Consider the following 25634-nt stretch of genomic DNA (forward strand, 5'->3'; position numbering starts at 1 on the left):
TGGACAGAGGAGAGGGGGGAGACTAGCACATCAGAATGCAGTGGAGGGGGAGGCAAAGGGCGAGGCTGAAGGCTGCAGAGGGAGCCCCCAGATAAAAACGAGGTGTCAGGGATGCCAGGACTAAGCCTAAAGGGGTTGCAGAGGGCAGGCTGTGCTCAGGCCCTAGGCAGGTTCTCCTGGTCCAGGGGCATAGACTAGTATGCCTGGTCACCCAGAGTCACCCGGGCGCTCCTCGGGGCAGGGACGGGTCTTCTTACGCTATTAAGAACTGACCCGTAATGCTTTACAAAGCAGGTAGATGCACCTATTTTGTTTGGTCGTCAAGTCAACACCCTACGATAGGAATTTGATTTTTACTTAGGGATGAAGAGCTGGGATCAGAACCATGTCCCTTGCAACGTGTAGCTGTTCTGATGCAGAGCCTGCGGAGACACCACGCGAGCCCTAGGGAACCCTGCCCACTCTCCGGGCTCACCGCAGGCCCAGGGCGGACCTCTGGCAAGCGAAGAGCGCGGAAGCAGTGCGCACGCGCGCCGCGCTCCTCTTCTGTGACTCCGACTACAAACCCCAGGAAGCACCGGGCGCCGCGGCCTTTCAAACCGGCCAATGAGCAGCCCGTAGCGCGTCCGCCGCGGCGCGTTTAAACCCGGGGCGGAGGCGCGTCGGCCGGGGCGTCGCGGCAGCTCGGGGTGAGGGGGCACCGGCGGGGTGCTCAGGCGGGGCGGGCGACTCGGGCCGGGGGTCCCAGGGGACTCGGGCGCGGCAGGGGCTCGGCCCGGGGGCCGCGGGGTCCCCTCGCGCGGTGCGGCGAGGACGGGGTCGCCCTGGGGGCAAACCAAAGCCCCCAGCAGTCCAGCCCAGGAGTTCGGTTGTCCGGGTCCGGGGCGTTCAGGCCTCCCTCGGACGGCGCCGCCCCAGAGCTCCCGGCCCGGAGGCGTGCGGGCCCGGGGTGTGCGTCGCGGAGGGCCTCGGGCTACGGCTGAGGTGGCCTCTGCCGGCCTCCCCGTCCCTCCCTGACCCGGCGCGGCCCCCAGCCCCCTCTGCCCGGTCCGAGCTAAAGCGGCCCACGCTGCGGGGCTTCCCGGCGGCTGGAGGAACCCGGGGCCTGGGCTCTGACACCCGCTCACCTTCTTGCTTCTGGTCCCTGCAGTGACTTCTGACAGCCCTCGCCGCGCAAGGAGGGGACGGCAGCGACGTGCCTTCAGCCAGCCTGGCCCGAGAAGCGGAGATGGAGGTTCCCAAGAAGGATGGTACGTCCCTGTCACTACTGCGCTGTCGGTTCGGGGAGCTCAGGGAAGATGCAAGTCGATTTAATGCTCCTGCGAGAACTCGTTTATTTGTTCACTGCTCATCCCGTGCTCTGCACCCGTTAAACTCCTGGTCCCTGTCTTCAAGGAGTTTGCATCCCTTTAACTTCTTTATTTTCCGCTTTTCTACATTCCCTTTACCCCCCAGTTTTAACTTCTGTCACAGCAGAGATTCTTGTCGGTTTTATTTACTGCAGTGTCCTCAGTGCCTGACACTTGATAGGCACTCGGATATTTGTGGAATTGGATGTGATGTTGCCTTTTTTTTTTTTTGGCTTGTTGCTGGTTTCTGTTGGCTGAGACTTGTTTAGGATCTTGGGCACCACGTTAGTGAGTGAGCCTGGCCTGTAACTTTGCTGTCTTGTCCTGTTCCTGTCAGGTTTGAGTGTGGAGGTGACAGCGGACTCACAGAATGAGTTAAGGGCCATGCCCTCTTTTTCTGCTAAAGCCTGTTGACATCCTTTATCCTTTGTTCTTCACAACACCCATGCGAGTAGACTGGGTCTCCCTGTATCCTTAACTACTCCATTCTGCAGAAAAACCATCCTAGAGGATGCCAGTCATCAGTGCTGCTTCGTCGGATCTAGAACAGTATTTGCTGCTGCAGTCTTCTCCCCCTTCCTCTTCTGTCCCCCCTCCGAGGCCCTTCCACGTGCCCGCTGAATCCCCGTTGCCGCTTCCTGAGGCCTTCACCCCTCTGTCACCCTCCCTTCGCATCCTTTTTTGCCTGTCTATTAACTCATGCTCATCATCGACGTGCAAATAGGTCCTGTTATCTGACTTGTCCCATATCCTCCGCTCCCTCTCCACTGCCATGTGCCTCATTCAGAGCCAGACTTCAAGAACCTTCTGTATTTGTTTCACTATTTTTTCACATCCTTCAACCCCTGCCAACCCCCTCTGCCCCAACACTCCACTCAAGCTGCCTTTATCCGTCACTGAGGACATCCGTGTTGCCAAATCTGCTCTCATTTTTCTGTCTTCTCAGTAACCTTTGACCTTTTCTCCTTCCGGAAACTTTCCTTGCTTGGCTTCTGAGGCATCTTGGTTTTCCTCCTGCCTCCCTGGCTGGTGTACTTCCATCTCTTTGCAGATTTCTCTTCCTCTCTCTCCGGGACCTGGTCTGGGGTCTCTTTGTACTTCCCCCCACAGGTTCTCGGACAGTCCCATGGCTTTAAATCCATTCTCCTTTCTGGTGGTGCCCACATTTTGTCTTGAGCGCAGCCTCTCCTCTGAGCTCTGGACTTGTGTGTTCACCTGCCATTGTAATTGGCATCTTCACGTAAATGTCTCCCACCTCTTAACTCAGCAGGTCCCCCCCTCCCACCCTATTCTTAGCAGGCTCTTTGTCTTTCTAATGGAAGTAAATTGCCTCTCCGTTCACCCAGCTGTGAAAGTTGTGAAGCTGCCACATTCGTTCAATCATCAGTTACTGTGATTTCCACCATATAGCTTGGATCCATCTACCTCTTTCCAGTTCCACCCAAATGCCACCACCTTGGTCTCAGCCATGTTAACTCACCTCCACCTACTTTTTTGTTTGTTTGTTTTTTTAATATTTATTCATAAGTATTTATTTTATTTTATTCTTTAATATTTATTTATTTATTTATTTATTTGGTTGTGCCGGGTCTTAGTTGCGGCACGTGGGCTCCTTAGTTGCAGCATGTGAACTCTTAGTTGTGGCATGTGGGATCTAGTTCCCTGACCAGGGATCAAACCAGGGCCCCCTGCATTGGGAGCGTGGACTCTTAACCACTGTGCCACCAGGGAAGTCCCTACCTACTTGTATATTTTGCACTTTGGCCAGTGTGTGCACTGTAATTTTGGTAGATACTATCTGCTTCTTTTCTGATACACTGTGCACAGCCCCCAGGGTAACCTTTTAAACACAAAAGTTAGAGCATATCACTCTTCTGCTTAAAACCCTTCAATAGCTCCTGTCCCACTTTGGCTAAAGTAAAAGCCTGTCGTGGCTTGGACGCTGTCTGGGATCTGATCCTACCTATGTTTCCACCTCCTCCTGCCACTGGCCACTTCCTCAGCGGTGTCCCCACCTCCACGCTGGCCCCTCAGCACACTGCCTTTCACTCAGTGTGCCCACTGGGCAGTGCACTCCCAGGGGAGCAGGAGCACGCGGCCCGAGTTTGCAGGATGGACGAGGCAGCCAGGCCAGGTCACTCGGAGCCGGCCGCGGAGACTGGTGTAGAAGACTTTTCCCCGGACTCCCGGTCCGGGATTCCGTTCTCCACAGCAGACAGGTGGAAGTCTGTAGCAGTGACCGGTAAAAATGACTTCCCAGGTTCAGACACGTAAAAAGTGAAGCGTATGTCTCCATCTCCTTTTTGTCCCTCAGCTGCCCAGTTACCACCTCCGAAGGCCACTGATGTCATCGGTCTCCTGGGTGGTCCAGACCTAACTTGTGCAAGGGCAAGGCAGCATGTGTCCTTCGAGTCCCCCTTTTCTATAGCATATAGAACTCTGCCCTGCATCTTGGTTTTTGCACCTAATGTATCTTGATGATCTTTGTATATCAATATATGAAGTGTTACTATTTTTTTTTTGAGCCTAAGTAGTGTTCCATTCCTCTGTGGGGCTGTGCTGTATTTCTGTCTGCTATCCGGGAACATTTAGTTTGTGTCTGGTGTCTTGCTGTAACAAATGCTGCTGCAATAAATAACATGGGGGGAATTCCCTGGCGGTCCAGTGGTTAGGACTCAGCGCTTTCACTGCTGAGGGCCCGGGTTCAATCCCTGGTCGGGGAACTAAGATCACACAAGCCGTGCAGCGCAGCCAAAAACAAAATAATAATAATAATAATAATAATATGGGATACTTGACAGCGGTAGACTTCTGGGTCAAAGTGTATGTGCATTTCTTACTTAGTAGATACTGCCAGGTTACCCTCTGTAGAGCTGTAGTAATTTACAAATCAAACTTTTTGATTTTTAACAATCTTATAAGTGAAAAGTGGAATCTCAGGAATCTCAGGATCTTTCATTACTCTTATTTTTGAGTGTGGCCGGACTTCTGGTCATATATTTAAGAACATTTCATTTTATCTCCCGTAAATTTCCTCTGTTCATATCCTTGGTGTGTTCTTCCGTTCTGCCTTAGTTGTTTTCTTACAGTTTGTAGCACTGTTCACCAGTCGGCCCTTCGTGATGTGAGCTGCACATGTCCTCTTCCCTGCTTGTTTCTTTTAACTTTGCTCATGGTGATTTTTGCCATGCAGAGATGTTAAATTATTAATATCTTGGACTGTCAACTTTTTGTTTTATGGCTTCCAGTTTGGTATCATAGTTAGACCTCTGCACACCAGGTTATAAAGTGATTTCCCCATGGTTTCTTGTTCCCTTAGGGTTTCGTTTTTTCAATTAAGTCTTTGACTTACTTGGAATTTGTCCTGGTATGGTATTAGGTATGGATCAAACTTTAGATACATATATTTCCCCCCCCAAAAAAGGTTATCAAGTTTATCTCAATACCATTAACTGAATAATCCACTTTCCCCTTTTATTTGATGTGTTACCTTTATGATATACTCAGCTTTTTTTTATATCCATGTTGCATATTTCTTGTTAGGTTTGTTCATAGGTGTTTTGCATTTCCTTGGTGCTACAGTAAATGAGGTCTTTTCTTCCACTGTATCTTCTGTTCTTTTTAGATGTGAAAGCTGTCGTTCGTTTGTTTGTTTTTTGTGGCTGTGCCGTGCAGCATGTGGGATCTTAGCTCCCGGACCAGGGATCAAACCCGTGCCGCCTGCATTGGGAGTGCGGAGTCTTAAACACTGGACCACCAGGGATGTCCTGAAAGCTGTTGATTGTTGTGTAATAATTTTGTCAGCCATGTGCTTTTATCCATTTACAATTTATAATAGTTTTTAGTTGATTTTTCTTGATTTTTCTTGTGTCTATAATCATAACATCGGTGCACTGTGGTAATTTTAACCTCCAAATTCTTTCCTTTGTCTAATTGTATTGGTTAGTGCATCCAAAATAATGTTAAGAATTTTGACAGTAGATGCCTTGCCATGTTCCCAGCTTTAAAGAAATTTCTTCTGTAGTTTTCCATTAAGCCTGATGTGGGCTTGCTGCTTAATTTATGTGTAGATGGTAGTCAGTAGTGCTGTTCATCAGTTATTTCTGCTTTTTTTTTTCCTCTTGGATACATGGTAGAATTGTACTTCCCTGCCCACTTAAAGTTGGATTTGCCTCAGATGTCCAGTGACAGGGGAATGTTATGTGTCACTTGTAGGTCTTTTAGACCCAACGTGGAATTTACTATTTCCCCTTTCTTCTGCCCTGAAGACCAGCAGTGCTCCACCAGCTGGTGGAGGCTCCGTCAGCCTGGGTTCTGGAGTGAGGGGGACATGGAATGGGGCCCTGGCAGACAGCTTGAGTGAGAAATACAGCTTTGCTCTTATAAGCCACCTGAGATTTGGGGATTGTTTGTTATTTCAGCATAAGTTAATCTATCCTAACTGATAATATATATTTGCTCCTGGCTTTAGGAGGAATGCTTCTGATGGTATCCCATTAAATCTAATTTTGGCTTTTGGGTTGAGATGGGTACTTCCTTATATGATAAAATATGTCTATTACTTTCTTTATAGTTCCTTTAAAGTCAACAGTGTATGTTGCGTTTTGTCATGTGCCTTGTCAGTGTACGTGGAGATGACCCTGGCTTCCCGCTTAGGCCTAGTAATGGGATCATGCTACTAGATTGTGTGAAATTAAACTGTCCTGCAGCCCTGAGGTCCTGGCTGAACCTCACTGGGTCATGACAGAGTCATCATCAACGACTCTTAATGTGTTGCTGGGTTCTGTTTGCAAATATCCCTATTTAGGATTTTTATGTTGACACAAGCCAAGTCCTTAGTTTTCTTTATGGAGCAAACTTTGTAGGTTTTTGGTATGGCTGTGCTTGCTTGATAGACGCAAGCTGGAAGGTTTCTCTTTTCCTGTCCTTTGGAGCAGTATAAATGGTTTTGGAATGACGTATTCTTGAAAGATTTGATAGAATCATCCTGCAAAACTATCTAGGACTTGTGCTTTTTTGGGGAGAATAGCTCTTTAATAAATTTCTCCAGTTATTTTGTGATAATTGAACTATTAAGATTTTTTTTTTTTTCTTTTGGAGTCAGGTTTGTAAATAAATCGATTTTAATCATTTAAATACAAAAAATATTCTATTTCCCAGAACATTATCTCTGTCAGCCAAATTCTTAGGTTTACGTGCACAGAGTTGAGCAAACTAGCTTATGAATCTTTTAATCTCTTTCTCTGTTTCTCTTTATTTCTTTTGTGCAATTGTGCTTTCTACCTTTTCCTTGATTAGGTAGTTAGGATTAATTGAATTGACTAAGTAGGACCTAATTAGGCTATCAGTATATTTTAAAATTTTATGGTTTTGATAAGCATGGTGCATTGTTTATTAGGATCAAATAAAGTAAGATTTGTGAAAGTGGTATATGAAGCTTATAATATTGAAATGCCAGTTTACTGCATTTTGATAAATATTGGCTGAGAGTCCAGGCCCTTAGCTGGACACTGGGGAGTTTGGGAGAGTATTAGGCGTTTGCTGTCTCGGGGGAGCTTACAGTCGGTGGTGAGAGACATCTACAGGATAGGGATGCTAAGGCAGAGGTCAGGTCCGGGGGCTGCAGGGGCCCTGGGGGAGGGCAGGAGCGGAGTTGGGTGTGGAGCTGGAGGAGCGAGCGGCTGTCCCAGCCGAGGGACCCGCTACCCCAGAGCCGGTGGTCTGTCAGTGGAGGGAGGCTGGTGGACAGGCCGGGCCGGGGAAGGCCTCCAGGGCACGAGGAGCAGTTTTATCTGGGCGTTCAGGATGAGCTCCAAGGAGAGGCGACAGTCAACAGATACGCATGGAGCCCTGCCGTGCGCTTGAGTAGCGCTGAATTTGCTTTTGAAAGAGGACTAGGTGCACTTTGTAATGGGGAATTTAATTCTAGGGGAGCTGAGGCAGCTGGTCTTTTGAAAATGTTCTGTACCAGAAAACGACTTACCTAGTCTTGCAAAGCTATTCCAATGCATTTTAGATTATATCTTTAAAGTAAGGGCTGAAAAATAAGGACTTAGGCTTTGGTGGCAGCTTAGCAAACACAGAATGGCTGATGCTATTTTTAAAAGGAAATGGAAAAAATAAGATAATCTAACGCCCCTTAAGAAAATGTGGCTATTAAAATCATGATGTCACACTTTTGGAAGTGAGATTTCAAAATAGTTTTGACAGCTATAGAGACTATGGTGATGTTTTCTCGTTATCAGTCCCATCCCTAAAATAACGACTGACTTTTTCCTCCGCAGATATTCTTCTTTTGGCTGATGAAAAGTTTGACTTTGATCTCTCATTATCTTCCTCAAGGTAAACAAATGAGTTTTCTTCCCTTGCCTTTGTATAACCACGTTCAGTGAAGTCTTTCATTTAAATGCCCGTGTTATTAATAATCCTTTTCTGTTAAAATAGTGCCAATGAAGATGATGAAGTCTTTCTTGGACCTGTTGGCCATAAAGAAAGATGTATTGCTGCCAGCTTAGAATTAAATCATCACATTCCTGAAGAACCTCCTTTGCCAGCATCTGAAAGTCCCTTCACTTGGAGTCCTCTGACTGGGGAAAACTTTGTGGAAGTTTATAAAGAAGCTCACCTACTGGCCTTACAGATACAAAGCAACGGCAAAACCAGGGCGGCCCCAGCCGCCAAGCCCGAAGACGCTGGGAGCCAGGGAGTGGACGGATTCATACAGGAATCAAAACTAAAAATAAACCTCTTTGAGAGAGAAAATGAAGTGAAGAAAAGCCCCAAGTCACTGAAGAGGGAGACGTACCACCTGTCGGACAGCCCCTCGAGGGGACCGCCGCCCTGGGGCACCCAGCCGCCCTCGGGCGCGGCCCTGCCGGCTGCTCCTGCCCAGGCGAGCCGCCCCTGGACACCAGGGCCACCGCGCGCCTCGTGCTCTTATTTGCCAGCGGAGCCAAGTGCTGCTCACCCTCCGGGCCAGGCTGGCACGCAGAAGAAGGCCACCAGCAAACTGCTGCCGCCCCGAGCCTCGTCTCTTAGAGGAAAAAGCATTCCCTCGGCCCTGGAGAAGGTAGCCGCGACCCCCAGCAGCACGTTTATCTGGGGAACCAGCCGCTGCCTTGCTTCTGAGCCCTCTTGGTTTATGCCCTAGAGCAGAAACCGTTACGGGGAGGAGCCTGGGAATGTAGCTGCTCTGAGGGCTCCGAAGCGTAGGCAGGGAGGGTCCAGGAGGAGCAGTGCCAGTGGTGTGGGAGCTGGGCTTGGGGCGCCGTGGGTAGGGCTGCCTCGCTACTGTGGGGACTTAGAAACACCTCCTGCTCAATTCTGTTTGCGATCTTTCCTTCTGCTTTGTTACAGCACTGGACATTCCGCCCGTTAGGGATTTTATGGGCGTTAACAAGCAACTTCTTCCAAAAATCCCCCCTCCGGGAATGGCCACTGGTCTCCCTCCTTAACCATGACTGAGTTTAGATTGTTCCCTCCCAGGCACGAGTGGATGCGCTGCCTTGGGAGGTGGCAGTGGACTTGTGTGCCTTTGGGGTACGGCCAGCCATCTCTGGGAAGCAGGGGTCCTAGCGGCTCTTGTGGGAGGGCTCTGGGGCAGCAGAGGGTGGGTGTCAGATTACAGCTGCCTCCTGGGTTTGCCTCAGGGCGGAGCAGCTTGGAGCCTGCCCTGCTCCCTTTCCCAGCTCCGCTGCCCTCGCGACGGGCTTCAGCTCTCCGAGCCAGTTAGAGAGGAGTGATGCTTTGTGGGGTTGTTAGCAGGTTTAGATCAACGCAGAACACCCAGCAAGGGCCTAGAAAATCGTTTCCCTCTACAAGCACATCTCCTGAACCACATGACTCCCTGCTATCAGAACCCAGAATTGAACCAAGCTGAAAGTGGGTCTGGCCTGCAGAGCCCTGCACCAGCGGGGTGTGCGGCCATTGCTTCCCCAGGGCTGAGACTGCTCCTTTAATCATGCAAACTCCTCTGTCTGGAAATCATTTGGATGTAAATTTCTGAAGTGATGTTTCTAGAATGAAAGCAACGTGGTTCTGTGTGTAACACGTGGACTTGGGCCCGGATTTGTGTGTGTAACACGTGGACTCAGGACAGGGAGTTGGGGTATAATTTTGCTTCTTCTGGGTCCTTTTATTTTCCTGGTCCTAAGTAGTGCTCTATTGCCAGAGAGCTGAGTTTTTGGTCAGTGAGGTGTTAGCTGGACCCCTGGGCAGCGTTTGAGCTCCCTTGGGCACCCCCATCACTCCCCACATTGTTTCTGTGGGGAGAGTCATTCACATCCGGAGTGACTGACACACGTCACCCCTGTGAGGATCGCCTCTAGACACAGCTGGACCACTTGATTGTACTATTTAGAAGTGTCTTTGCAAGGCAGCTGCTAGGATGGCCGTAGTTGGGAGAAAAAACAAAATAACAAGTGTTGGTGAGGATGTGCATCACTCACGGGACTGTGCAGTGGTGCAGCCACTGTGGAAACAGTTTGGCAGTTCCTGGAAAAGTTAAACACAATTATCACATGACCCAGCAATTTCCACACTTTGGCATATTCTCAAGAAAACTGAAAACGTATGTCCATGCAAAAACCTGTGCAGCAATGCTCATAGCAGCATTATCCATAATAACCAAAAATCAGTAACAACCCAGATGCCCATCAGCTGATGAATGGATAAGGGAAGTGTGGTCTCTCCATACATGGAATATTTTTAGCCATGAAGAAATGGAGGACTTACACATGCTACATACAGATGACCCTGGGGAACTAGGTCAGTGAAAGAAGCCAGACGCAGAAGGTCCCATATATGATCTCATTTACAGGAAGTGACCGTAATAGGCAAGTCATGTTCTAGAGACAGTACATCTGTGGTTGTCTGGGCTGGGAGGTTGGAGGAGTGCGGAGTGACTGCTAACGGTCATGAGTTTCTTTTAGGAGCAACAAAAATGATCTAAAGTTACATTGTAACTGGTTGCACAGCACAGAGTATACTAAAAACCACTGAAATGTATGCTTTAAAATGGTGAATTTTATGTTATGTGAAGTATGTCTCAATTTTAAAAATGATGTAAAGGAAAGAGAAAGTGCTTTATGAGCTTCTTTTGCTTCTTACGAAGTCTTCTTGATATGAGGGGTTATTTGTGTAAGCGTGGATTTGTTCCACGAATGCCCTTGTACCTGAATGTCAGGAATTTATTCTCTGTTGGACTCTGCTCGCCAAAGAAAAATGGCTTTCAGTCCTAGATGAAGATTTATTCCAGTTAAGCAGCCCCTCTGGTAGAGGGCATGACCATTTAATGAATGATTCCGTTCTGTACAGCATTTTAAACTTTATGTAACTGGGACCAGTTTCCTCATTATCACCCTTAAATACGAATCCTGACCGAGGGGGAGCTCTAGAGGAGCTCCTCCTACTGATGGTCTGTCCTGGTATTATTTTGCCCTGTGTTCAGTGAGGAAGCCAGCTCCATCGCCATTCCGTCTGGTAATTTGCCGGAGGAAGTGAACCGCCGTATTCCTTTCCATCCAGGGGCTGAATTGAGGACCGTGTGTCGGGAGATGGGTGGTGGCTGCGGGTGCTCTAACTGAAGCCTTCGTGTGTCTGTACGTTGTGAAAGACTAGAGGGTTCTCACGTTTCAATTTACAATTTTTCAGCCCGTGAAAGAGAAACCAGCTAGTCCTTCCAGGATGAAAATCCTAAATGAGAAGGATTCCCACAGCAGCGTGCCCCCCGACAAGCCCCGTGCCGCCCGGGACGTCGCCAGCTTGCCAGCCGGTGGAAACCACGTGGTCCAAGGCAAGCGGTCGCTCCCTGTTCCAAACAAGGTGGGTTGGCCAGTGCCGAGGGGGGCTTTGGCCTGTGGTCGAAGGGAATAAGGGGCTGCTTTGTATACCGGGGACGTGTCTTTTTTTTTTTTTTTTTTTTTTTTCAGGCCGCGCCATGCGGCACATGGGATCTTAGTTCCCTGACCAGGGATCGAACCCGGGCCCCCTACGGTGGGAGCGCAGAGTCTTAACCTCTGGACCTCCAGGGAAGTCCCCCATGTGGGAACGCGTCTTGATTAAAATCAAGGTTAGGGAGGTTGAAAATAGGACCCTGCTGAAAACAGGAGAGGCAGCTTGGCGAAATGCAGGGCACACAGGCCTGGCATGCGTGAGGGGCCGGCCTCTGCCCCCGGGGAGCCGAATGGACTGAGGAACGTCAGCCCCTCTGAGCACAGGGTCTCCCTCACTGCGTCCGTGCACCGAGGAGATGGAACGTCGGTGCTTTGAAAACTGCAGCCCCTCACAGGCATGGGGACTACCGTCCACATCTTTGCTGTTTATTTTCCAGCGTTGATCTGTGTGTGCTTGTGAAAAGTGCCACATCACTGGTGGTACTCGTTAAGGCTGCCCAGTGCTGGGCCCCGCAGCTGTTGACTCCGTAGGCCAGGGTCCAGGCCCCAGATGAGCCGTAAGCAGGCTGCCAGGAGTTCCTCATGCAGGGCTTTGTCGGCCACTCTGTGGGAAGTACTGCTTGACCTTTTTCTTCCTTAAATTCAAGACAATTTGTAAACTATTAAAAGCCATTTAAAAACCCCACTTTTGCAGTAATAAGCCATGGGTAGTAATGAAGTCTTTGTTTTAGTCTGGGCTGAAGAAAACCATGTTAAAACCACCTGGATGTGCTGGCAGTCTTGCAAGAAAGTCCTCCTCAGGGTCCGTCTCGGGAGTGAGTGCCAGCGTGTGTGCTTCTCCAGCGGCTGGCAGAGGTAAGGCCGGCCCTGAGCGCTGTCCATTCCTGCCAGACTTGTCACAGAACCACTTAGCAGAAGGTTCTGGAAGGCTTGCTGTGGTCTGGGGCAGGGGAGACTGTTGGGCTCCCTGTCCTCAAGGTGCTTCCCCTCCTCCGAGGGGCATGCCTCTGATGGGCAGTCCTAGTTCAGGGTAGGGTAAGCAGTCACAGAGTGGGCACACTCTCCTGGTGCCAGCGGCCCTGGAAGGACACTGAGGCCAGCCTCAGTCATGTGATTAGACACAGATTTTTTTAAAGTAGGGCTGTTGCAGATAGTCTAGGGCATAGGACCCCTGTAACTCCTGCGTGTTTATTTAAATCTGTACTCCCAAACCTGTTTAAATTCAAGCTACTTGTTAATCTTTCCAAGCCAAGGGTGCCATCTAGCGGTAAAGGGGAGAAACCCTAGTAGGCTTTGGGGAAAGGCATTCGACTTCCTGCTCTTTAGGACTAAACTCTCCTCAAATTATATTTGCTGTGTAGACTCTGACCATAGGCTAAGCAGCACGGTGTGCATTTTGTATACAAAATGTGAAAAGTCTAAACTCCTGAATGAGACTGATCTGATTTGGAATCCTGTCAGTTGGTGGTTAAGAGAACTTAAGTTGTTTGTGTATCTTTACAAACTGAGAGGATGACACCTCCCACACGGTGTCCTTGTGGGCCTTACAAGAACCACGTAAAGTCCCATTCCTGTGTCTCGCATGTGGCATGTGTTCAGTGAAAAAGAGTTCCAGTATGTTAGGTGCTGTGAGGTCTGTTTTGCTGTAATGGTTCAGGGCATCAGCACCATTTTTGTTTACGATTTCTGATCCTGCCTCTGGGAAAGGCTGAGACAGATTGAGGGGAGGCTTCTGGTGAGTGTATATTTCTCTGTTGTGCGTAGCAAAATCACCAGGGTCAGATTCGACAGTGTGATGGGGAGAGCATGGTGAAACTGTTACGCACGGTGTCACATGAGCTGTGGCTTCAGTCATTCTCTGAAATTTCTCTTAAGAACCTTTTACCAGGTTGAGCTCTGTGTTGCGTATACTGGCAGCTGAGTATTTTCACCCTAGTTTATCTGTTCTGCTGATTTAAGTAGCGCTCCTAATTGATGTGACCTAACTTCCTTGTGATTTAAAGGAACCGACCAGTAAGGATTGTCTTCTCTTCATGTTTCCCTCCCCACCTCCCTGACTGGCCAGGTGGGGCACGTGTCTAGACCATCCATTTTCACCTGTTCGGCTAGGGTAGTTTTCTGCTGTCGACATAATCAATGAAGATAGGAGAGCTTGAACTTATGTATCTTTATATGCATCTTGGTAACTGTGTCCAGAATTGCCGCCTGAGACTACACTCAGCTAAGCCACGAGCAATCTGGGTTGTCCCGTGTTTGAGGATGTTGCCTGATGGACATACAGAATATTGTTCATATGTCGTATTTTTTTTTAATACGGAAATCACCATGATAGAAATAAGTAATTTTCCTCATTTGAAAATATTTTAAGGTAGGTTAGCATATCTTGTGTGTGTGTGTGTGTGTGTGTGTGTCAGAGAGAGAGAAATAACTTTATAATTTAAAAGTAACATCAGCTTGAGTGATAACCAGATTTTGTGTCTCCTCTTCCAGCTAAGCCAAGGGAACGTCCAAGCATTCCTGTGGACAGTTCCCAGTCAAACACCAGCCAGTCGGGCAGAACAGGACTTGCCCTGCCGCGGCTGTGTCTGCAGCCGGGCCCTGCAGGCATGTCCTGCAGGCAGAGCCAGAGGCCCGGAGTTGCTGAGTCGACTGCGGAGCAGCCCAGGGCGCCCACCAGAGCGGCTCTCACCCAACCCCAGACTCCAGGACAGGGAGGCCCCGGGCTGAACTCTCATCTCAGTTTGTCACAATCTTCTCAAATGAATAAGACTGGGAGTACAAGACGGGGTGATTCCCGTCTGAATTCCAAGACAAAGGCTATGCCTTCCCCTACAAATCACTTTAAAATTCCTAAGTGTTCTACTGGTAAGTAATAGATGAACTTTAGTGTGTTTTTATTCTTTTATTTTTATTTATTTTTTTAATGTGTTTTTAAGATATTGAACGAATTATATTTAAAATTTAAAAAATTGTTGGTTTTGGTGATGGTGGTTTCTTTGCTTTCATTTTACTTAAAGCACTTTATATATGTCTTCTAATTTTCTTTGTGTTGGATAATTCAGTGAATTTCTTACCTTATATTATATTCCTCCCCTCTACGTAACATATCATTGTTGCACGGCTGCTCTTAAGATTTTCTCTTGTTATTTTCAGCGTGTCGATTATTAGGTATTTTCATATGGCTTTCTTTGTGTTTATCCTCCTTGGGAGTTCTTGAGCTACTTTGATCTGTGGGTTGATATTTTTAATCAAATCTGGAAAAAATGTGTCCGTTATTCCTTCAAGTATTTTTTCTTGCTTCCCCTCATTTCCTGGGACTCTAGTTACCTGTGTTGTAGGCCTCTGTATGTTGTCATTTAGGTCACCGAAGCTTTGTTTTTCCCCGCACCACCCCGGCCTCTTGTCTTGTGGTTCAGTTCTGATAGTTTCTACCGTCTCGTCCCCACGTGTACACAGCTTTTTCTGCAGTGTGTCTAATCTGCTCTTAAGCCCATCCAGTTAAATTTTCATTTCTGACATTATAGTTTCCCCATTTTTGTCCTCATGGTGTTTATGTTTTCCTTTGAATTCTTGAACATATTTATAATGATTGTTCTAAAGTCTGTTTCTTCTAATTCCATCTTCCCCGTCATTTTGGGTCTGTTTCTATCGACTAATTTTTTCCTGGTTATGGTCACATTTTCCTGCTTCTTCACATGCTTAATAATTTTGTTTTTAATGTTTATAGATACACCTTTTTAAAAAAAAATTTTTTTTTTAATTGGAGTATAGTTGCTTTACAATATTGTATTAGTTTATACTGTACAGCAAAGTGAATCAGCTCTACGTATACATATATCCTCTCTTTTTTGGATTTCCTTCTCATTTAGGTCACCTCAGAGCACTGAGTAGAGTTCCCTGTGCTATACAGTAGGTTTTCATTAGTTGTCTATATCTTATACATAGTATCAATAGTGTATATATGTCAATCCCAGTCTCCCAATTCATCCCAATAATTTTTTGTTGTTTGCTAGACATCATAAATTTTATATTTTTGTATGTCTGGACTTTGTTGTCTTTCTTTAAGAAGTTGAATTTTGCTTTGGCAGGCAGTTAAATTTCAGGAGAACTTGATCCTTTCGGGGCTTCTTTTAGAGCTTTGATGGGGCAGGTCTTGGCCTTTACTCTTGGGATAGTTTAGCCCTGCAACTAACGTGTGGCCTTTCTGAGCATCTCCTGAGTGTGCTGTGTCCACGAGGCGTCCACTCCGGCCAGTTGGTGTGTTTCGCAGCCCCGTGTGACGGTGGCAGCGTTCCTAGTGGGGGTTCTTGTCTGTTCTGGGGTCCTGCCCCACGTGCATGCTGCTGCTCGCTATGCAGCGAGGACTCGGGGTCCCGCTCAGGTTTCCAGAGCTCCTTCTCTCTGTGTAGCTCCCTCCTCTCTAGTACTCTGCCCCTCCAGTTCCAGCCTCCTTGGGCTCTCCCCACCTGCCCTGGCATCCTGGCAGTGCCACCAGGCAGAAAGCCCTGCATGGTGTCCGGCAAGTATTAGGCGGGGCGTTTGGTCAAGGTGAATTAATCTGATAAATGTGTACAACGCAGGGAGTTGCATGGAGCTGATGAAGGGGGAGGACAGCTCTGGCCTCCTCTCTCAAACACATGCCTTCTAGTGGCTTGAATATTTTGAAGTTGTCGGCTTCACTGGCCAGTACAGGTGGCCTTTAACACCTGACAACCTCACTTGAGTTACTGCCTATGTAAGAATGAGCCGTTCTTTGGAGCGTTGTCCAGTGCTGGGCACTCTTTTAGGTATAAGGGATGTAATGGTAAGACAGATATCCTACTCGTGGAACGTACATATTAAGAGTAAAAGATAAGAAATGTCAAATAAGTATACTTTCAGATCATAAGTGAATAAAAGAGGATGGGGAGGAATTTAGATAGAGGGGTTCTTTAAGCTTAGATGGTCAGTGCAGGCTCCCTCAGGAGGTGACATTGAGCTGAGATCTGAAGCATGAGGAGAAGGCAGCCATTAGAAAAGCCAGAGGGAGAACGGTCCAGGCAGGAAACGGCAAGTGCAAAGATCCTGAGGCAGAAAGATGCTGGACAAGTTCTGAAAACAGAACGAAGGCTGGAGTGGTAGGGACGTAGTTAAGTTAGGATTAGATTCTGCTACAAGCCCAAAATAGCGTTGGTTTTAATCAAGATAGATGTTTAGTTCCCTCTCACATGAAAGTCTACGTAGATTTTCCAGAGCTGCTATGGCTCTCCTTGTGTTAGGAATCCGGGCCTCTTCCATCTTGTTTTGCCATGATTAGCTTCTCTTCCTCATGATCTAGTATGGCTGCACCAGCTCCAGCCCTCACACCTACCAGCAGGAAAGATGAAATAGGTGAAGAAGAACAAAGCCCTACCTTCCAAGGATACTTACTGGAAGTTGCACATGCCACTTCCTTCTGCAGAAGTCATAGCTCGGGACTTAGTCACGTGACCACACGTACCTGCAGGCGATGCTAAGGTATGGGGTCTTTCCTACACTCAGCTAAAATGTCTTTCTAAGAAGAGGGGAGCAGATACTGATCAAAACCAGCAACCTCAGCCCCGTTAGTGAGCGAGGAGAAGGGTGAGAAGAGACGGAGACGGAGAGGCAGTCAGAGGCCAGCTTGCGTGGGCCCTGCATGGAGGCGGCCGTCGGCGTACCCGTGCAAGAGGGGGTGCCTGTGAGGGTCTGAGCAGGGAGGAACATGACCTTCGACAGATCCCTCAGCAGAGGGAGAGACAGGCCCTGTGGCCAGAGTGGGAGCAGGGAGGACCACGTGCACGCCTGGCTGGGGTCCAGATGAGAGATCCCGGAGGTGGTGGCAGCAGAGGTGAGAAGGGCTCCGACCTGGGGACGCTCTGGGAGACCAGGAGGGAATGTGGCCACGGGGACTCAGAGTGACCACGAGGCTTCGGCGGGAGCACCGTGGTGATGGAGGGCCGGAGGGAGAGCAGCTCGGGGCGGAGACCGGCCGTCCAGTGTGGACCTGTGGAGTGTGCAGCACCCGCGGGCTCCGTGGGCCGGGTGTGAGCTTGGGCCTCAGAGGAGCAGCCGCAGCTGCAGGTGAAGCTTAGCTTTCCGCCGCGGAGAGCCTGGTGTGTTTGCAGACACGGACGCCCTACAGACGGGGTCTTCGGGGCAGCCGCTGGCACAGGGCCCGGGAACTGTGCTCAGCAGCGTTTGCTCCCTCTTCTCAAACGCCCGGAGCCCGACGCACCCCTGGCCGAGGTGCAGCCGCTGCCTGGCTGCCGACTGGTGCCCCCCCCGAGCCGTCAGCTGCGTGCAGCCACAGGACTCCTACCCTCCGCCGCCCGGGCTGGGCCCTCAGCCCCTCGGCCCTTCTGACATCCGCACGCTCGCTTCGCCAGGCCGTTCCTGTTGCTTCGCAGCGTCAGGTCCACAGCAGGCACACCTTCCGTCATTTGTCCTGGGCCGAACGGTTCCCACGACGTCTGCACTGCCAGGCTGCAGGCACGGCCCTGCTGCTGAGTACGTGCACCTCTGCCCGTGTGGTGGCCGCTTGCTCTGGCTGCCGTGTGACACTAGCTGTCATTGCAGAGGAGACGTGGGGACAGTGTGAACAGAGCCTGCAGCAGAGCCTTTAGGGTACAACTTTCTGAAAACACTCCTGGGACGGAGTGTCATTTACCGTGACTGCTTCCAGGAGCCACACAAGGGACGGAGACCCGGGGGACCGGCAGGCGTCTCTGTGGGTCAGAAGCTACTTGGAGGGAACAGCACCTGCAGCTCCGGGAGGGAGTAATTTCCAGCCCTTCGGACTCGGGCCCTGGGCTAAGCCTTGGCTGACTGGGGTGTAATAAGGGTACTTGAATAATCTAAAATTCCTCAAAAGTAGCTGCCCTCCTGTGCACTCTCTGGAAGCTCCTGAAGAGTCTTCCACTAAGATGAGGGAGGAAGCAGCAAAGAAGAAGTTGTGGGGCCCGAGAAAGGGGGAACCCAACACAGGAGGCGGTGAGAGTGAGGGGCCCAGCCCGGTCTGGGAGAGAGACCTCCAGGAAACGTGTGGGCTCGGAGCCCAAGCGGTAGCGCATGGAAACGCTCCCGAAGAGGCTGCAGGACATTTCGTCACAGGCCCCCAAATAAGAAACCAGCAAAAGATGGAGGCAGTTCTTTTTGGGTTTTTTTTCCTTTTCTAAAAAATATTTATTTATTTTGGCTGTGCTGGGTCTTAGTTGTGGCATGCGGGATCTTCGGTGTGCCGTGTGGACTTCTTAGTTGTGCCATGCGTGCAGGATCTAGTTCCCCAACCAGGGATCGAACCCGGGTCCCCTACACTGGGGGCACGGAGTCCTACCCTCTGGGCCACCGGGGAAGTCCCTGGAGGCAGTTCTTATGAACTCGAGGAAGGGGATGGATGGGCGCTGCGAGAAGACGGGCTGTGTGCTCCGTTAGACTCAGCTGTCAAAACGGAAACCCTGGAGGGTGGGCGGCCGCGTGGATCGGCCCGTGGGGCTGTGAGGGAGCTGGGATCGTATCATGACATCTCAAGGTTCTGAAAAACGAGGAAGTAGCAGGATATGTAATTTAGAGATAGAAGGTAGACACCTCAGGAAACAAGCAAGGTGGAAATAGGGTAGGTGTGGCTGGAGCCTGCCATTTTGAATCTGTTCATTTGTTTTGGTGTGTGGATCGCTTTGATCTGATCAACTTTTGAAAAGAACAGGAGGTGGAAGATGAGGATAAGCATGTACGGGCAGCTCTTTTGAGAAGATTTGCCGCGAAGAGGCACAGAGACGTGGATCGGGGGCAGAGAGGGAGGACGGGGCGAGGGTGCAGGTGCAGGTTGGTTTGAGATGGGGGGCCGGCGGGGAGGTACCCGCAGGAGCAGGGCCTGGGTCTCTCCTGCCTCCTCGGAGACCCAGGCCGCCTTCCCCTTTGAGGCTGGGGTCGGCCTCTGCCCGTGGCTTCCAAAACACAGCAGGGTGCTGCCAGGGGGCCTGGCACCTGCGGCTTTGGGGGCCCTCGGGTGAGTCTGGGACTTGGTCCCCGTGGATGGCGGCCTGGGGCTCAGTCCTCTGAGCCCGCTGGTCATTGCCTTGTGACCAGATGAGATCACACACCCAGAAATGCTCATCAACCGCCAGATGGCACATAAATAACGTCACGTCCTAAGATGACCTTGTGCCCTCCCGGTTCCCGAGAGCCGAGGCGGTGGCGGGCTCCGTGGGGCCTGCCTGGAACCCCCCGTGTTGGCGCCACTTCTGCAGGCGGGGCTCACGGGGAGACCTGACGGGGTCGTGTGCTGAGTGCCGCCTCGTCCCTCGGGCCACTCCGTCCCCGTCTGGGCATTAGCCAGGCTGAGGGCAGTGGAAGGACCAAGACTCTTCCTCTTCCGCACCCGCTGGTTGGGCACCACAGCCCTGCCCGGTGGGTCTCCGGGGAGGGAGGACATGTCCCTTCCCACACGCCAGGGCCGGAAGGTTTTCCCTCTGGCTTGTCTGGCCTTCGTCTACTTTACGTGCCGTCTTCACTGCAGCTTGGGAACATGGGACACTTAGAGGAGGACCGCCTGTTTGGTGAAGGCGGATGCGTCACCTGCCCCGCATCTGACTGACCGTCACTTCCCTTCTCGTCTCAGGTGAACCCCTGGACGGTGCGACACCAAAGTCCTGTCGGGCGCAGAGGCCGCAGTCCTGCACGTCGGTGGAGAGGTACTGAGTCAGTCTGCTTACTCTCTCTCTTTTTTTTTTTTTTAACTTCTTTATTGGAGTATAACTGCTTTACAATGGTGTGTTAGTTTCTGCATTATAACAAAGTGAATCAGCTATACATATACATATATCCCCATATCTCCTCCCTCTTGCGTCTCTCTCCCACCCTCCCTATCCCGCCCCCCTAGGTGGTCACAGAGCACCGAGCTGATCTCCCTGTGCTATGCGGCTGCTTCCCACTAGCTACCTGGTTTACATTTGGTAGCGTATATGTGTCCATGTCACTCTTTTCTTACGAGAACAGACTGAGGCCCCTGCTAGCTTCTGAACCCACAGCCTGGCTCCGCACGCCCGGCCTCAGCCTGGTCTCTCGGAGCCGCCCTTGTGCCCCTCGTGGTGATGGCAGCCGCAGACTCGCCTCCGGGGCTGGGGTGCCACTCCTCAGCCCTGAGCCTGCAGTTCTCCAGCCAGACCGCCCAGCCCCCCACGGAGTTTCCAATCCGTGGGTCTGGGGTGGAGCCCTGGGCCTGCGGGGTCTCAGGGGTGACGCGCGTGCACCGCATTTGAAGACCACTGGCCTGGCTCAGCCACTCGGACTCCGGTTTGAGTCCCGGTGCTGCCCCTGTGTGCTCTAGATCTAGTGCAGGCTACCGAACGTTCCGACCTGGTTTCCCCATCTGTCCAGTGGGGATGGAACCAAGCACAGCACAGCAGTGCTGCAAACAGTAAGAAAACACACGCGCGCACACGTGTGCACGCCTGGGAGTCATTCACAGCCCCTCCCCTGACTGCTTTCCTGCTGCCACCTTTCCTGCCCCCTGCTGAGGGGGGTGGGCTGCTCCACCCACACATCTGGCCCTCTGGTGACCGGGCCCCAGCCCAGCTCTGAGTGCTGTCACAGTGGAGGGACCCTGGCCCAGTGCTGCTCAGGCCTGGGCCCATCAGCTGGGGGCGGGGCAAAAGTGAGGTCACTCTGACGCACAGGAGCACTGTTCCCAAGGCTGGGGTCCTGGCACCAGCATGTGGCCGGGGTGGGAGCGCTGCTTCGGACCTTGCTGGGGTGGGATGGGCAAGACAAGCACCAGAGCAGGGCCCTAATCCTGGGTCTGCCCCAGCCCCGCCTGGGCCGTCCGCCAGTCTGCGTGGCTCTGGGCCTTCATTTCCTTGTATGTGAACTTGGGAGGCGCTTCCTGGGCTTGGGCCAGACGCTCCCCTTACAGTGTCAGCCGTGCTGAGCCGCCTTCCCGCCATGCACAGCGGGTCAGAGCAAGACCCAGACTTGATAGCCACTGGCGGCCTCGGCTCACCTCTCCGTGCCTCGGTCTTCTCACCCGTACAGTAGGGAAGCGGTTCCTACCGCCAGGGTTACTTTGAAGCTTGCATTTGTTTGTATCTGTCTGTATTTTCACTGGAGTTGGTGGTGGAGCTGCCAGGGCTCAGCAGTGAAGCACGTGGGGCAGAGTCCAGCAGTCTGCAGAGCGCGGCAGCTTGCTTACAGCGCCCCTCTCCTGCCCATGCGCCTGCAGTGACTGTGTCTTTCGGTAGCTGTTGAAGTTTGCGTTTAGACTCTTCTTGAGCATGCAGACTGTCCTGGATGAATAATAGATGTGTCATCTGGCCTCCCATGGGCTCCACCTTGGTGGGAGGTCCTTGACTTTATTTTATTTAATAAGATAACAGTTTACTTTATTTGGCCTCTCTCCTTTATCGACAACAAAACAAACTGACAGTGAGGCAGGATGCGCTGGCAGGTGAAGCCACAGGTATCGCCAGGGTGGGAAGGAGAGATGCGTGGGAAACAGGTATCCGGTGCCCCGGGTCACTCACCTGTGTTCACACCTGATTCAGGGGCCTTAGACCCAGGAGCAGGTGCACACAGGGAGAGTGCTTGTCCGCTCGTGTGCCCGGCCGGGCCCACCCTGGGTCTGGACTTCCTTGTGGAAATACTTACGCCTGCAAGAGGTGACTTTGAGATCCCTGTGAGCTCCCACGAAGAGCGTTTCATGGTACCACCCACGATGTGCAGCCACACTGGATCAGAACCTCAAAGGGGCGCACTGAGGAACCGAAGCCCATGCCAGGGCTCCCGGGGGGTCGGTGGCAGCACCCGCTGCTCAGAGGACAGGGCTCTCATGGGCTTCGGTGGCTTGAATCTTCTACGTTGACACCACAGACTTTCTGCTGTGTTAGCGCGTGGCTGAATTGTTAGATTTTTTGTTCTGCTTAAGACTTTGGTGTTTCTAGGGTTGCTCACAGCACTCCTGCTAGGTGGTCCTCAGCGTCGCAGAGCCTCGTAAGCAGCGTGAGGACCCCCGTGAGCACGGGGCGCAGGTCAGCCCTGCCCACGCCTGCCAGCCGTCGACTCTCCAGCCTGCCCCTGGCGACCCCTAAAACTATGCCCAGGGCTCTGGCTTCTCCCCTGCGTGTGTCTGCTCGGCGACTTTCTTCCGAGCCCCAGAAAAAATCTGCAGTGAGGTAAGAGTTAAAGGCTGCACTAAGTCTGTTTCAAATTCATAAAACCTCGAGCGATCATGTGCTGGGAAATCACGGTCAGGAAGCGCCCAGCCTGCGGTCCATCACCGCTTCTCGGCAGCCGTGGGGGAGCCTGGCCACACTGCACGCCCTCCCATTGGCGCGTCTCTGCGGGGAAGGCAGGCCACCTGCTCCTTGGTTGTGTTTCTCTCCTGACGTCACATCCCGGGGCCAGGCCGGAGGCCTGAGCAAGCGAGGAGGATGCCTGGACCTCGTGACACGCTTGGGGGAGACCAGAGTCTCCCACAGGGAGGAGGCCTGGGGCAGAGCTGCACGCTCAGGAGCCGTCCTTGTGGCCGGGTTCCGGGGGAGCCCCCAGCCTCGCCCTCGAGGGTTTCAGTCAGGGTGGCCACACTCAGGCTTCCTGGGGAAGGACGCTGCCCACCCGCCTCTGCCCTGTCTCCCACTCGCTGGCCCTGGTCCTGCGTCGTCTGTGCAGGAGACTGAACGGGCACCATGCGGCATCAGGCCTCGAGTCTCTCCTCGTGGCAGAGCGTCGGGAAGGGCTGGGGGCGCTAGTGCGCAGACCTGCCAGCAGTGGGTGTCAGGCATGTACGTGTCTGTTTAGTTCTGTGAGGACAGAGAAGACTAGAGAAAGAAAGTGCTGGGCTGTGTGTGGCGTGGGGGAGAAGGGACGCCAGACAGTAAGACACAGGCCCAGTGTGTGGCCGGTCGCAGTGCTCCGTTCACGTGCGTCGTAGGTTTGCAGGCGTCAGCAGAGGGAAAAGTTCCTTCAAATTATTATGAAGCCTTTAAAATATTTAAAAGAAAAGACGCTGTATTAATTTACGGACACTGCTGCTTTTCTCCTGTAATTCGGTTCCGAGTCATCAGGTGTCTGAGGCCCGCCAGGTGGCAGACTCTGTCCTGGGCCTGGAGATGCAGCGGGAAGTGGTGGCCCGGCCAGGTCTCCCTGCACCATCTAACAGGAAACAGACACCAGGGCAGCATATCTGCAGGGTGACAGGTGGATGCGGACGGCCCCGCCACAGAGCGTGTAACCAGGGCATTCAGACCTGTCCATGGGCCCAGGCCTTCCAAGGAGGTGGCATCCTGGGCGGGACGCCCGCACGTGGTCCTCGCTTGTCCCTCCTCTTTAATACCTTACGGAAAAGGGCGTAAAATAGGCACGTGGGACCCAGACTGGTAGCTGGTGCTGAGAGGGACCCCGGAGACCTTGCAGTCCTCCTGCAGGAGCAGGAGCCAGAGCCGGCCGCTCTCCGCTGGACAGCGCTTCTCCAAAAACCGTCTTCCCGAGTCACAGCCAAACAAATGAGCGTCGCCGGGAGCGTCCTGATGAGATGCCCTTTTTCCCTCCCGCAGAACTGCACCAGTGAGAGAGGGTGACAGCAGGGCTGCCGCCAGGCCCTCAGACTGGTCCCCGGATGGGAGCTTTCCTCCTGCGTCTGCTCTGCCGCAGGCACTTAACTTTTCTCCAGAAAAGAGTGATTTCACTTTTTCAAAAAGTATCACCACGGAAGTAGCACTGGACGAAGCACAGCCCCCTGAAGCTGCAACACCCAGTGAGGTGAGAGAAGCAGACAGCGTTGACTTGTGTTGTCCTGGGCTCCCCCGGGTGACCGCGGAATGTCATCTGTGACCCCGGCTCCTCTGGTGCCAGCGGCACCGAAGGGAGGGGGTCAGGACCTCCCACCTCTGGAGGAGACAAAGGCTGCGTCTCCCCTGTCTCCGACCACGGAGATGGCCAGGTTTCAAAGGGTGGGAGGTGGGAAGGAGGGCAGCAGGGAGGGGGTGAGCGGGAGCTCCAGCGCAGGCCACTGGCAGGAGGGAGGCGGACGGGCTGGAGGGCTGCGGGTGAGGAGGAGACGTCGGTGCTCGCCCACCGCAGCCCCTCTCCCCACCTGGCCCACCCCAGCCCTGCTTCCTTGGGTTTCCAAACTGTCGGTCGCGTGGGACCTGAGCAGAGCCCACTCGTCTTCCCAAGATGGTTGACAACAGATGCTAGGGTCGCCTTTCAATCTTGTTTCTTGCCTAGGCTCTTCTCGTGGATGTCAAACTGGATCAACTTAGCATCACCCTGCGGGCTGCAGCCACGCCCCTGGGCGACCTCCCGCTCATTGACTTCTGCAAGACTCCGGAGGCGGGCGTGGCTTCGGGGTCTGGAACCGGGCCCCTGGTCGACCTCCTGACAAACAGCCCAGGCGTCAACAGGAGGGCTGCGGCCAACGCCTGCCACGAGGTGGGACAGGTGAGGTGTGGCGGGGGCCCTGCTGGCTTTGGCCTTGGGTGGTCTCAGTTGGGTCTGCTCTTCCCCCAGGCACGTCCCGGTGACCCTGGAGAGTGGCCACTGGGGCTCCTGAGGGCGACGTGGCTTGGCTCGCCTCACCGTTAGCGGTGTGAGCGCGCGGTTCGCCAAGTCGAGAGCAGGAAGCCGCCCGGGAGCCCTCCCAGGGCCGGGGCCCCCTGTGCTTAACGTGCGCCGTGCGAGCAGAAACGCCTGAGGAACTTGGCGTCTTCTCCCTCCAGCTGCTTACACACGATGGCCAAGGTGCCTTTCCACTGGGCCCGAGCCAGGTTCACCGAGCAGTTGGGTGCCGAGCCGCAGGGAGCTGGCCGCAGGCAGCGTGGTCTTCAGGGGACCAGTCCTTCGGGGTCTGCGGGCCGGGAAGGGGCGGCGTGGGCGCTCCGTTCACCTCTGTGGCTTCTCTCCTGCAGCTCATAGACTTGGCTTCCCCTCTGATCCTGCTGAGCCCCGAGGCTGACAAGGAAAACGTGGAGTCACCACTTCTCAAGTTCTGAACGGAATGAAATCCTTTGCATTTCACTCAAAGTTACAAGAACAGTCAGTCCTAAAGTGGTTTTCCACCCTCAGAAATAAATTTTAGGAGGAATTGTATTGGAAAACTTGAAACACAAAACAGAAACCTAAGTAAAGCTGCCGTGCCTGGAGCGGGGCCGTGGGGTTGGGGGGTGTTTGGCCACCTGAGGTCACCACCAGCCGACGGCCTCCATCCTCCGTCCTCACGGCCCCGCTCACGCACTGGGTGCAGAGCCACAGTCGCTCCAGGTGAAGAATTTGTTTTGAACCTTTTGTATGTAAAATAGCAAGTGACTATTTTTAAAATTAAGTGTGTATGAAAAGTTAAATAGTCTAGATTAAGTTAAATTGTAAAATAAATGAAATGTATTAAAGCCTATCTTGATGTTTA

The 25634-nt window shown here is 52.1% G+C and overlaps 1 protein-coding gene across 3 annotated transcripts; it reads left to right on the forward strand.

Moving 5' to 3' along the window:
* Window positions 1-652: 652 nt before the first annotated feature.
* GTSE1 (G2 and S-phase expressed 1) lies at window positions 653-25634 on the forward strand. Of its 3 annotated transcripts, none has more exons than XM_036867499.1 (12): window positions 653-689; window positions 1151-1250; window positions 7634-7691; window positions 7794-8418; window positions 11001-11171; window positions 11974-12097; window positions 13733-14107; window positions 19860-19932; window positions 22177-22407; window positions 23788-23992; window positions 24461-24664; window positions 25141-25634. In XM_036867499.1, exons 2-12 carry the CDS (start codon window positions 1229-1231, stop codon window positions 25222-25224), a joined length of 2172 nt encoding a protein of 723 aa, XP_036723394.1. In that variant the 5' UTR covers window positions 653-689; window positions 1151-1228; the 3' UTR covers window positions 25225-25634. The 3 variants fall into 3 exon arrangements, with proteins under 3 accessions (XP_036723394.1, XP_036723393.1, XP_036723396.1); XM_036867498.1 differs by having other exon boundaries at window positions 24461-24673; window positions 25141-25633; XM_036867501.1 differs by lacking the exon at window positions 22177-22407 and having other exon boundaries at window positions 24461-24673.

The sequence above is a fragment of the Balaenoptera musculus genome, chromosome 10 (genome assembly GCF_009873245.2).
Source record: "Balaenoptera musculus isolate JJ_BM4_2016_0621 chromosome 10, mBalMus1.pri.v3, whole genome shotgun sequence".
Taxonomy (NCBI): domain Eukaryota; kingdom Metazoa; phylum Chordata; class Mammalia; order Artiodactyla; family Balaenopteridae; genus Balaenoptera; species Balaenoptera musculus.